Consider the following 13649-nt stretch of genomic DNA (forward strand, 5'->3'; position numbering starts at 1 on the left):
TGCCGGAGAGAACCCACGCTGACACGGGGAGAACATGCAAACTCCGCACAGAAGGGCTCCCACGCCCGGGATCGAACCGGCAACCCTCTTGCTGTGAGGCGAGAGTGCTAACCACCACACCACCGTGCCACCCGCAGTATATAATGAAGTTTCTTAAACCCATTTTGATTCCATGTCAGTACTCAGTGGCTGACAGAGCTGGCTGTAACATGGCTGTGTGGACAATGCTGAAAATAACCAAAAACTAAAACCACAGGGGACAAAGAAATCAGTGTGAGACATTGACATAACTTCTGGCTACTACATCTATAAGCAGATTTGGCAGAGAGTTGGCAGAGACCAAAACAGAGCTAAAAGGGGAGTTAATATTGGACTTACATTCATCAGGTGACCAGAAATACATTGTAAAATTTATGCTGATGTTGCTCTGCATCTGCTGGAGGTGGTAATAGGTAATGTTTGCAATGATGTTAAGTATAACTATTTGAGGTGATGATTTAAATCCAACCTACGCAATATTTCTTTTGGTGCTACCAAAATAAAAAATTAGGAAAATGTAGCATCTACAATTCCATAAAACTTATGTAAGTGCTTTCTCATATTAGGGACAATTTATTTGTACGGTGCCCATTGTTCTGTACATGTATACACTTGCGTCATCATGTATGTGACAAATTTAAGTTTTCACAACAATGTAAGCATGCCAGTCGTAAAATCTCAAGCTCATACAATAGAGGCAACCTTGCATTATACATATTATTGTTCATATTTTGGAGACAATGTCAAGAACGACCCTCTCACCTGTCGTCCTACGTTATCACCCAGGGCTGTGCAGTTCAGAGCATTGGACTGGCATATACTGTGCGCATACGCAGATATCGGAGGAGACCAGCAGTGTTGAGAAATGCCTTTGTGACTCTACTTGCCGACTACCACTTGTTAAATAGCAGTCACTTCCATGTTTTGGTACAGTTGGTTTTCACACTTGATGCCAACTGTACCTGAATACACATGAACCATTCTCTAGACCACCTTTTCAAGTGGACCTGGGTATGGATCGACTTATCATGTACGGGTATGGTGCACAGTATTCACACTAATCAAACAAAGTCATATGAGGTACTTATCCATGGTCAGTGTATGACACAGATGTCAATCAGCACGCCTCAAGTTTGGAGAAGCAGGCAGGAGCACCGACAGAGAAGCTGAGCAATGTACTGCTGTGGATGGGGTCAACAGCTAAATGTATGTAAATGTCAATGTGTACCCTATATTTAGAATATTTTCACTGCTTTACCTTGCTGCAGAAATTCCCAACTGACTGAAAAAAAAAAAAAATATATATATATATATATATATATATATACATATATTTCAGCTTGCTTAACTAACCCTTTTAAACACCAAAGTCACACAATAAAACAAAATAACAAAATAAGTGTTCAAGGCAGACGCAAACCAGCAACTCCTGTGGTCAGTGATGTTAAGTGACTGTTTATTTCAATGGAGTCTGGCTTTGAAAAGAGGGATATAATGGCTTCAGTGCCCCATCGGAAATCACTGTCTGATGGCAAGTTAAGCAGTGAAGGTATTCTAAATATAGCGTACACTTAAAACAATATTGATTTTTTTTAGGTGGCTAAAATACGTTTTGTTGCTGACTCCTTCACAGCAGTACATTGCTTTGCTTCCATGTCACTACTCCTTCTAGCTTTTCCAAACTGGGGCCATGCCAACTACACTGACAATGGATAAAAATCTTGTACGGCCCCACTTCAAAAGAGCTGAACAATCCCTGTTAGGCTGAGTGTACTCGAATCTGGGTCCCTGATGTGAAAGCCTCCTTAACTTCTTATGCTGATGAAGATCATTTGATATAAGCAAAAACTACTAGAGATTGTTTTCTCAACATTAACAATGCAGGACTCCCTGTTGTTGTTTTTTTTACACTGATCCACTAATATGACGAGTGTTTCCCCCAGAGATGCCTGTTTCATGATGTTTCTCACCCCAGCAAGGAAAACAAGTATTGGCACTGGCAGGCTGACATATATCCATTACACTGTGTACTGTTGACGCTAATGGATTCTGGAAGATGGAAATGGAAAGGAGGACAGGGAGAGCTTGAGAGAGGGAGGGAACAAGAGAGAGAAGGAAGGTTTTATGGCAGTACATGTACAGTTCTGGTAAAGTAGTTTTGATGCTTGCATTCCTTACAATTAGTTACTCGTATCACTGGTATTCGTGGTATCTTAACATTTTCCACTGCTGCACTCATTTAGCCAAGAGTATCAGCTAAACGGCTAAGTGGTGTAGAGAGCAAAGAGGAAACTCTTCAGAAGAAGCTGCCTGCCCTACTTTTCCACATGAAAGGTTTGTGTGTAACACTTGCTTATGTAAGAAAGCTCCCACACAGCAATCTCGTGTGTTTAACTTTCAAATAAAAAGCGAGCGTTTGAAACTTTAGATATCTTCATGATCGCAAAGATTTCAAAAGTTCAGATTGAATATATTAAGAACTTTTTTTTAATCACTGTCAATTTCTTCTTGATATACAAAATCTATATAAGATAAGATAAATTTAACCAAAATAAAGTGATCAGCATCCATTTATTGGTGTATGTCTGTGGTGGATTTGGCTATGTCATGATAGCTAACTGGTTTGAAATGTATGTCATTTCTTAAATATGATTATATTTTCTTATAATTAAAACATTTTAATGAGTGCATCTGTTTTTCACAAACCTGCCCATCTCTTAATGAAAGCTGTTGAAATGAAACTGCCTTTCACCTTTTGGAAGCTACTGCACACAACCCAATAACGCTGTTGATTACTTAAGCCTCAATACATGAATGGAAAACATCATGAAAGCAGATGCTTCCCAACAGAGCATAAGGACTCACTGAAAGCTTTAATGAGATGTCAGTGGTATCCTTTGGCCTTCACAGTCACTTAATGTTAACCTCAGTGAATACCTGTCAGAGGTTTCAGTGCAGTGTCTGTTTGTTCAGTATAATTGGCAGTGATTTTCTCAAGTTGCAGTTTGATTGACATGCTTAAGCACAGGTTTGTAGCATTTACTTTTTGTATCACAGGGTTGTAGAACTCACACACAAGTAGCACACAACTAGTATCTAGTATGGAACTGGGACACGGCACCAGTGATTGCACAATACAATTTCTGACCAGGAGATAAACTTTAATAGAGGCGGTTTATACCTTCTCTCCTCTTAAGTTTGCTTTTTAAACCTCCATATGCCATGGTAGTTGTCCAATCACGTCAAGTCCTTACAGATCTAAGTGTCAAACTGTGTAGGTTTAAATCAGTTAAAACGGGTTTTGATTATTATCAATATGTTTTTTGTTTGCTGCATTCATTTTCAAATTTCTGTAACAGCATTTTTTCTTTCAGTCTTTAATCAATTATTTGTTTGTCCCAAGGTTACATCTTAATTACTTACTTTCCTTTTACCTGTAGTGCTATTCATCAGTCTAGATTGTTTTGGTGTGTGTTTCTGAGTGTTAGAGATATCGGCTATTGAGATAATTGCCTTCACTCCAATACAATGGAACTAGATGGCACTTGGTTTGTGGTGCTCAAACGTCCAAAATAAATAAATAAATAAATACATAAATAAATAAATACATTTGAAAGACTCAACAGCAATGACTTTTTCCAGAAATAATCACTCAGTGACTCAAGATAATCCACAGACTTTACGAGCATGTCATGTAGGAACTATTTTCTTCCTCTCGAAATACACTTTCCAACTGTATCACCACGCAAAGGGAAGCATGCCTCTGCTGCTAGCTCACTTAGCACCACTGAGCTTGCTAATGTTATAGCTCAGCCTAAGAGGACGCCAATAATGTTTACATCTTGTGCTGTTACAAGCACAAGCCTCTTGTCCATGAGTAGATACACATTTCCTTCTGCAAGGTCTGTGGATTATCGTGAGTAACAGGGTCATGATTTCTGGAGAGAGACATTGCTGCTGAGATTTTCAAATGTATTTTTCTGGTGCTTTGAGCACCACAAGCTGAGTGCCATCTAGTTCTATTATATTGACGAGAAGGCAGACATATCTACAGCTGATATCTCCAACACTCTGAAACTCACACCAAAACAGTCTAGACTGGTAAATAGCACCACAGGTGAGAGGGGAAATATGTAGTTTTGATTTTGGGGTAAACTGTCCCTTTACTTTTTTTGCCATGTCATGCAGCTTACCACTGTTCCCCATCCAAATGTAAGAGCACAACCACACTAAAAGTAGTTCAAGTTGCAAACTTACCTCAAAATTAATATTTAAAATTAAAGCCACTGTGCTATACTTAGAAAAGGAAGTAAATTAGACTCCATTTAATGAACATTGATGTGGCCTTGTTCTGAATAAATGCCAGAATAAAGTGTACATCTGAGTGTAACGTGATGCCGAATAGAGCATATACTGTAGAACCACTGTCATGGCCTGTTTGTCGGAAGACTGCACCACAGAAATAACCTTGTTTGAACCCTGCATTAACTTCTCAAAAGCACTGCTTGTTGCATGAAAGAAAGGGGTCTCTTTGTCTTTCCCTTTCAAAAGATACACAAATCCACATCACACACACTGGCTTACGCTATCACATGTCATGAAAAGGACCTCACACACAAGCCACAAACAAGGAATTTAGAGAAAGTGCTGGATATTTCATGTGACTGTGCACAGTCCTGCCTGCTGCCACACAGACACCACCGCTGTTACTGCAGTAACATTTCCACCTCGGTCTCCACATGTTCCCTCTGCTGAGCTGAGCCCATTCAAGGGCCTTTTAATGGACTTCTGCCTGCTGCCTGTCACCGAGGGTAACTGAGTCAGCGACTGCTCGACTCGAGCCGGCAATACCATCTTAGCCCAGGCAGTGATTCACATACGCCTCAGAAATAACCAACATCACCTTGCCAGTGGATTCACCCATTCACAACAAAGCACATTATTGAGAACATGACTCACTAATTTGTAGATTTATAAAGGATTCCTTTGTGGGTGTGAGGGGATGCTTTTTCTGAAGTACATGCTCATCCATTTAGATTAGTATTCATAGAATTATACACAATACATAGGTCAAACCTAATTACACATATTCTAATGATATAAATACTAGATAGTAAAAAATCACTGCCTGCTTTTGTATGTGTACAAATATCATGGATAAGTGTGTTTTATTGGCAACCAATGGTTTCTGTAAAGGACGATCTATATCTATAACTATATCCGAATATTAAAGACAAGTCAAGGTGTGTGTGTGTGTGTGTGTGTGTGTGTGAGAGAGAGAGAGAGAGAGAGAGAGAGAGAGAGAGAGAGAGAGAGAATAAGAGTATTGTATCAGTAAACAAATGTGATGGTTATACGCTAAGTGTGTGTGCATGTGTGCTGGTGTCACAAGTGTAGTTTTTTTTTATCAGATAATGATAAGATAAAATCTTATGGGAACAAAGTAAGACGGCATTGACAAAATTATTGGTTTTGGTTCAACTAGACTGACCAAAATTTTCAATGTAATCTGATGACTAAAAAGAATAGCAGTCTTCAGTGACTAAAAGTACAATAAAATAGTTCCTGTTTTCTCTGACTAAGATCAGACTGAAATGTTCAGACTTTTCGTTGCCTAAAGCTTGACTTAAAAAAAACTAACAGGAACATGTGGCACAGGGCTGAGACAAAAAAAGAGCACTAGTTGCCTCAGTATATTTTACATAACTTGGTGTGTTGTGCCAACACAGCCTCACAGAAACACGTGAAAATGGACATGACCTCTGAATGACGCGTCACGTGGTAACTACTTTTATTTTTGGTTTCACACTGGACACAAACGAAGCATGTTAAATTGTCATGCTGGCAACAAGAAAACAATGCCAATGCAAAGTCTGTTACGTATAGTGGCAGTTTTGTTGTTATGTTTAGAGAACGAAAAAGTTCTTGGATAAGTTTAGGAATAGATCACGGTTTTGGCTAAACAAAACTACGTACGGGAAGAAAGTAACGTAAACATAATGTACTTTGCGTGGTTACATTTAAGTTCCATTTCCACCAAACACTTTCAGTATGGTACCTTTGGAACCCTTAAGACATGGTACCTAGACCCTCGGTCCATTTAGCATTTACACTACAAACAGTACTCTAAAATGTGGACAGGGTTGTTGTCACTCACTGCTCCATCCAGCACTCGCTGTACTTCCTCCCCACTGTTGAGAAAGAGGGAAGTCTGCACCTCATGTACTGTCCACAGAATGGGGGTGCATGCTGACATTTTTGCAGAACAAAATAGAACAGACTGCAGCTGAGTGTCCCTCTTGATGGGATATTTGAAAATAGCGGGTTTGTGCATTTAGTCCCTCTCAGGCAAGCTCAGGGGTTTAGTGTTGCTGGAGCCCACAGGAATGACGCTTTGTTCTCTGAGTGAGGATTATAATATTTGCAGTTCACATAATCCAGTGGAAATTAATGTGTATTTTTAAAAGCTTGAAGATCCACTCATTACTGAAAGAGTGTGTCAATAAAAACTTACGGAATGGTTAAAGTTGTTGATATTATTGAAATGTAAGTTGTGCTGATGGATTCATGTCATCAACTCATGCATTGAGTAACATTACAAGTAGAAGTTCCACCTTAAAAGTTGCCAGTGAATTAAGTTCTTTTTCCTCAGTCTGCAGCTGCTGCGAGAGGCAGCAAAACATTCTTTCATTTTATAGTTATATTTTGCTGATATATGTAAGACTTAGCACAGTATGAACAGTGGTTACATAAGCTTCGAAACCAGCCACAACTCAGCCCTGAGCAGAGTGACCATCTGCTATTGACCAATCAATGGACTGCAGTGTTTCTATCTCCACTTTTTAGTACCAGATCTGTGTGCTAGGTACCCCAACAGAAGGGACGGAACAGTTCCATTGGTACCATCCAACTTTTCACAGTGAAAACAGAAAAAAAAACAGTTCTGAACTGAACTGAACCATACCATAGTGCTTGGTGGAAACGGGGCTTAAGTTCTTAAAATCTTGTAACTACTTTTATTTTTGGTTTCACACTGGACACAAATGGTTGGTTCACCCACGTTTCACAGACTTTCTCGCTCTTTATACTTAGTTCCTGTGTCCACCACAACAAAAGACCCTCACTGACTTTTCACTGGCATTGTTTTCCACATAAGGCATTGTTAAGATTTAGTGTCCATTCCACACATTTCTATGAAACTGGGCACATGTAGTTTTTATTCAATTTTTTTGAGTTTATAACAATCCCAGACCAGTCGTTTCAGCTGCCATGCTCCAGGTGCAGTTCATGGTGAAAAAAACTAGGTGTCCCTATTGAAACAGTCCCTGCCTCTGCTCAGTCACTGGTATAAAATGTAGTAATTTTTTGAGGAGCTTATTTCTACTGCTACCTATAGAGTGAATTTCCAAACCTTTTATGACCAAGAACCTTTAACTTTATGGCACTGCGTACTCCGAGGCAGCAGTACTGGTCTCCATAACACAGCTAATGAAGTGGCTGACCTTTTCCAACCAAAGACGCCCACTCAGCAGCTTAAACACCAAACTATATCAGCAAACAGCGATCCCAATTATGTTAGATAATTACACAGAGTGCTTTTCCTTCCCAGCTAAAGGAAAGATGAAAACAATAGACGAGGCCATCGCTGGAAAGGAAACAATATTCTTGAAAAATTGGGTATTCCCTAAATAAACACTCACCAGAATCTGCCGAGTCAGACACAAACTAAAGCTAGATTTTTGCACCACAGTTAAGGACTGCCACTGTTTTGGCATATACTGTATGAGTGTAGTGAGTATTTGTTTGGGGAAAAAAGCAAGAAAGCGGCTTCAGTGAATCCCTTACAGAATTAATTCAAGTACTCTTTGAAGGAGATAAAAGAAAAAGAAACCTCCCAGAAAAGAATGAAATGGCCATCAAGATGATGTGTGATTCAGCCATTCAATTTTCTGCTTTGTTGAGCATGCCTCTTGGCAACAGTGTTACAGTAACTACCTATGACAATTTGGCAAGTATTTGCATTTTATGCCTTTTGACATTCATTTAAAATGTTACATAACTAAAGGTCACAGCTGTCAAGCTTCCTTCCACTTTCTGTTTAACACTCCAAATTTAAATAAACTGTATAATTAACTTGTTCAACACTACGCATTTGGCCAAGAGGCCTGCTGAGCGACGCAGTCTTTACTTTCTTGTGAGGACATTGTGTGGCTGTGATGAAATCTTCATCTGTTCAATGAGAATACTTGTCACTGTCATCGTGGTTGTGCTTGTTACATTAAACTTGGGAAAATTACATCAGGCTGTCACCCCTAGCAATTTTTTCATCATACATACATACATACATTTCATCATCTCATCCCTTTGAAGTAATGTATCACTCTGCAATTACCCATCCCGATCCACTGGAAGCATTTGCATGAATTGATGATTACAATAAATAAGCCTGGATAATTGACCTACTGTATGTGCACTGTTCATATTGGACTAGGTTTACAATGTCTAACATCCTAGCTGTACATCATCTGCATGCTTACAAACAACTATGCAGGAAATGTTCAGTGAGTGTTACCTCCTTACGTGAGTATTTTCTGTTGGTGTAAATGATGTGTGTACTGCAGGGGTGAGCTCCTCTGCGTGTGTGTGAGAGTGTAATGTGTGTTTGCTTGTTTATAAATCTGTGTAGGCGCCTTAATGTAAATGTACATACCTGCAGGACAGGCGCCTTCTGACATAATAAGTACTTCAGACTGCTGCTTGCAGGCATCCCTGCGCAGGAAACACTCGTTCTGGTAGTTTTGATTGTTGGAGCCGCACACCGGGGCATAGTCATTGTTGCACTGCAGAGAGGAGAACATGGGTAAGAAGATTAGAATAAAAAGCTGTGGAGGTCATATTGAAGTCATCTAAAAACCCACTGAGAGTGTGTCCTAAAATAAATCTGAATGTTCATTCAATATTCAGATTTCCAGGGTAGATGTCATTGTCTTGACAGGGTAAGTACTCACTTAAGACTGCTAGGTACTTAATCGTACGCTGTGTGTGAGGGCTTGAAGGGTCAATTCCATTTCATTAATGCAGCTTTAGAAAACAAATGTGTCTGTTTCTATATTTTATCTATATTTGCATTTTGCCAATTTCACTGTTGACTCTAGAGTACCCTTTCCAAATGGAAAAGAGAGATATTCTCAACTACAACAGTGTTTCCCACAGAAATAAACTCTATGTGTGGCGTTGACCAGGGTGGGGGGACTGGGTGGGGACATGGCTGTTTCAGCAAACTTTCTGTTACTGCTGATATTGTTAATATGGTGGTAGGTGGCCAGAGAAAAATGTGTTTGAAACCCTGGACAAATATATTCCACAGATTTATAAAGAATAAATGCATATAGCATACACTGAAAAAGGGAAAGTCAAAATAAAATGCAACAACTTGAAAGGAACCATTTGTGTCAACATTCACAAAAGACCTTTAATGCCTTTCCCTATTTTCTATCATGTGTATAATGTTACAGTGTCAGATGCTTGTATTAAAGGTAGCCAAAGTTTGAAATAATGAGGTAAACTCATGGAAAACGAATCTCTGTTGGCAAAAACCTCACATTTCAGACTGCTCTGTTTCAAATCTTATCTCCTACTTTTGAGACAAGCTGACGTCAGCTTGTGACAGATTTCATCTGCTCCAGGCACATTGCTGCCAAGCAGCAACCTCCAGGGCTGATGAATGAAGCCAACATAGAAGTGCCAAAAACTGCAGTTCTTTGAGCGGCCACTTGAGGTTGTCTCCGGAAGCAAGGCAGTCCCTTTAGGCCCCCATGTTAAAATGGCCAACATTACTGCAGAAATAAACATGTTTACAGCCTGGTACAAAAAAGGCTTTTAGTCTTTACAGCTAATTTCCCCTTTCATGACAACCATAGGGGGGGGATTTTAATATAACCCACCCATTTACATGTTGTCACATCTTAAAGTTTTGCATAATTAAGGGCTGGCCGCTCTGAGTGACAGGCTGTTTGCTGATAGTGTCCTCAATTTCTTAGTCAGATCCACCCCTCACCCCTCCACAGTTCTAGCCTCTCGCCCAAATACGGTCACTTCCGGCTACAGAAAAATGAAGATGGCGACTGCCGTAATACCAAACTCGTGGCTTCAAAACTGGAGTTCACAAATCAGTGGGTGATGTCACGACTACCTACATCCATTATTTATACAAGCTGTCTGCAAGTTTTTACATTACAAACACTCGCCCCTTTTACACTGCCAGATTTTCCACAAATGTTGGGCCATTTTGCTGGCAAGCTGCGAGTGTTTAGACACACAGAGCCAGATTGGCGAGTTGATCTGAGGTGCCCAATTTTCCACCTCGTAGGGTAGACATATTGGAGGAACACTTTTAGTTCAAAAAGACCGAGGTGGCCTTCTGCAATGGGAGGGGCTGTTGATGACTCCTGGGAGGAGCTGCTGATGACACTGCATGTGCGACCCACTGGCAGTGGATGAACAGGAAACAGCTGATAGCAGGAATTAGCGAGCAGCTAGTAGCAAGAGGGAAACACAAATATGACAGACACTGTAAAGATGAGCAACTGGGGAGACAAGTAATTGCGCACCCTCTTTGTCCTCGCAAATGAAGAGGCCATTAACCATCAGATGAGGGGGACGGTGAAGGACGGGCTGACTTATGAGAGAATCGCCGAAGGACTGACCAGCCTCGGCTTCCCTCCCATATCACTGTTTACGCTGAGCTACATGTTTTGTTACTTGCTCACGCCCCCCACTGCCCAGAAAAAGGCACATTCTGTATAAACAAAATTAGGCAGGCAGCATTTTGCCGCACTCTGTGATTTTGTTTTTATACTGCCAATGCTGAAAAAATGTGCACAATTCATATCTAAAAAGGGCTAATACTACATGTAGATACATACTAACATTTAGTAAATGTGATCTTGGTTGCTGAAGTTAATCAGCAATCTTTAATTTCTCCCAGATTTCAGACCAGGTTCCTGCTGGAACATGTCCAGTTGTAAAGATTTTGTTTTGGAAACTTTTACGTCTGATTATTTTTCACGTTAAAATCCAATTACAGTAATTCCCTGACTGCAATGAATGGGCCGAGATACTGAGCTACAGAAGACCCAGAGATGTTGGACAATCAGAGCAGACTGGGCTTTTTTGGGGGGAGGGCTTAAAGAGACAGGCTCTAAAATTTAGCCTTTCAGACTGAAGGTGATACAGGTGGTCAGGCACTGTCTGTCTAAGGGAAAGGGTGTTTTTGGACATTGAAGCATACACATATGTTGTAATAGAAACCCACAATATGAATATGAACCTGAAAATGAACAAAATAGGTCCATTTAATGACCCCTATATGTAGATGATATGAGACTGCCTTTTAATTTCATAAAGCTTCCATTTCCTTTGTTTATTTGGAGAAATCTACCAATGAAGTTTGTCAAACACTGGGGTATGAATGTGTAGTAAAAAAAAAAAAAAAAAGAAAAAAAAAAGAAGATGAAATGTTATGCAAAGTCCCTTATGACAGACACCATCAGAGGTCCTTTCAGTATAAAGTCAGTGGTTTAAAATTGTTTATGGTTCAAACTTCGAAGTGAACAAGTTGTAATTCATACTGGGTCTACATTGGATATAAATAAAAATATTTTATTGTTATGTGTGATTACATGTAGAGGGTTGATGTTTGTTTTTTGTCTGATGTTGTGCAAAATGTAAGCTGTGTAGTATATTTTGTCAGTGTGAAATATATTAAGGATATTTTGAACCCACTTTGATAGCACAGATGCAAAAGGTTTTTGGTTTAACTTGTAAAATAAAATAAGGATTACCAATCTGCAGGGAATCACTGAACAAGAGAAGAAGCACTGTTGTACACAAATGCATACAGCAATTAAATTGTACAGAAAAGACCAGATTTGGGATACTTTAATCATATTGAAACAGACTGCAGAGTTGGCGGTTTGACAGATCTATAAATTAGTTTGGAGATTTACAGGGTGTACATGTGTTTATCACCGGCTATCCACATTCAGTTATAAAGAACGGTTGGCCGCTTGCCTCGTCAGCATTGTATTCAATTATGGAACTGACATAACACCACAATTACAATCACATCACAATTCTAAAGGCTGTAAAAACATATTTTCTTAATCAGCTTCTCACTGTGAGTGATGGGATCCCACAGTTTTGTTTTTCACTGCTTTAGTGGACAGGACTCAGTTGGGAAAAGGTGCACCAATCAGATTTTAGCAACATATGAATCAGAATCTGATAACAAATCTGATCAAACCACACCCACACAGTCACAACGAAGCAGATTAACTGACTTTTCGAGCTTCACACGTTTTTAATGTGTCATATTCATGCTGCATATGTCTTCAAAAAAATGGCCAGCATCTACTGCTGCTCACCTCTGGTGTTGCTCCACTGGAGCAGCAGCAGGTTAAGTGACTTGCTCAAGGGCACTGAGCAAAATAGCTGCTGAGGTACGGGAGAACATTACTCATTCATTTCCCCACATGGTTTGTTGGCTTCAGAGCAACTTTAGATTTTTCAGATGACTGATGGCACCGGAGCACCGAGTCTTAGTTTTCATTTTTTTGGGGCTGCAGAGGAGAGATATTAATTTGATTTGATATTGATTCCCCTTTGCTACACCGCAAGAATAACAAACGTGATTATTCAATTGAGAAATATTCCCTTCTATTCCCTGGGAAGAAGGAATGGCTATCAGACGGTCCAGAGAAATTGTCGCTCCGTGGTCACAGCCCATAACCTGATTAAATTTAAATGTGCTGAAAAATGGGCAATGTGTGAAAATGTGTTCCTGCTGGGTGTGACATCACAAGGACAAGGGGCTCGTTTGAGAGCTCCCACAGGACTGAGGCTAAGGAGCTCATGGCTCTTTGTCTCCACTTCTGTTCCCCTATAAGTCTCTAATGGATTGACCTGAAATTTGTTCTCTCTGGGCCATATCATCTGTCTGTGACCTCGCAGAACGCTACAGGCTCTCACAAAGCACATCATTACAGGAAGGCATTAACAAAAGTGCACGCCTGTGTATGTTTGTGTCGGCACATCACATACATTACCTGCAACACAGTAGATACAGGCAGAGTCTGCGTTCACACTAAGCATGCATGAAATTGTATCTACCTCATTCTATTTTGGTTCTCGACTCACACTAAGCCTCAAATCTGAACCGTTTGAAAACATCCACCAGAGTAAATACATTTGAAAATGCCTGCCTCAAATTTTAGAGTGGACGGGGGGGAAAGGGAACTTTAAAAACAATGGCGTAATCCTGCTCTGCATAGTAGTAATGTATACCTTTAAATAGTGATTTAAGTAACATTTCAGTGCAGTAGCACAGAAATTACTAGTTGCAGGATTTTTTCAGGCAGCATTTAGAAGCAGCAGTTTTCATAAACTGCACTGAAAGGTAGCATGGGAATAATGAGGAGGACAAACTATAACACTATACATATATACTATACAAGGAAAGGACAACATTAAAAAGAAAACTTGTCAAAACAACAAATAACCCATTCTCCTCTGTGTTGGAGCTTCAGTCCAGTCATTCTTTAGATCCCTGC

General features: G+C 39.9%; 1 protein-coding gene across 1 annotated transcript in view; it reads right to left on the reverse strand.

Annotated features, from left to right (window-relative positions):
- Positions 1–13649, reverse strand: part of tmeff2a (transmembrane protein with EGF-like and two follistatin-like domains 2a) — a 152885-nt gene that overhangs the window by 82289 nt on the left and 56947 nt on the right. Inside the window, exon 3 of the mRNA XM_049594828.1 lies at positions 8750–8879. Within this exon, the coding sequence (XP_049450785.1) occupies positions 8750–8879 (130 nt within the window). The remainder of the gene's footprint in view (positions 1–8749; positions 8880–13649) is intronic.

Source organism: Epinephelus fuscoguttatus, linkage group LG13 (assembly GCF_011397635.1).
Source record: "Epinephelus fuscoguttatus linkage group LG13, E.fuscoguttatus.final_Chr_v1".
Taxonomy (NCBI): domain Eukaryota; kingdom Metazoa; phylum Chordata; class Actinopteri; order Perciformes; family Serranidae; genus Epinephelus; species Epinephelus fuscoguttatus.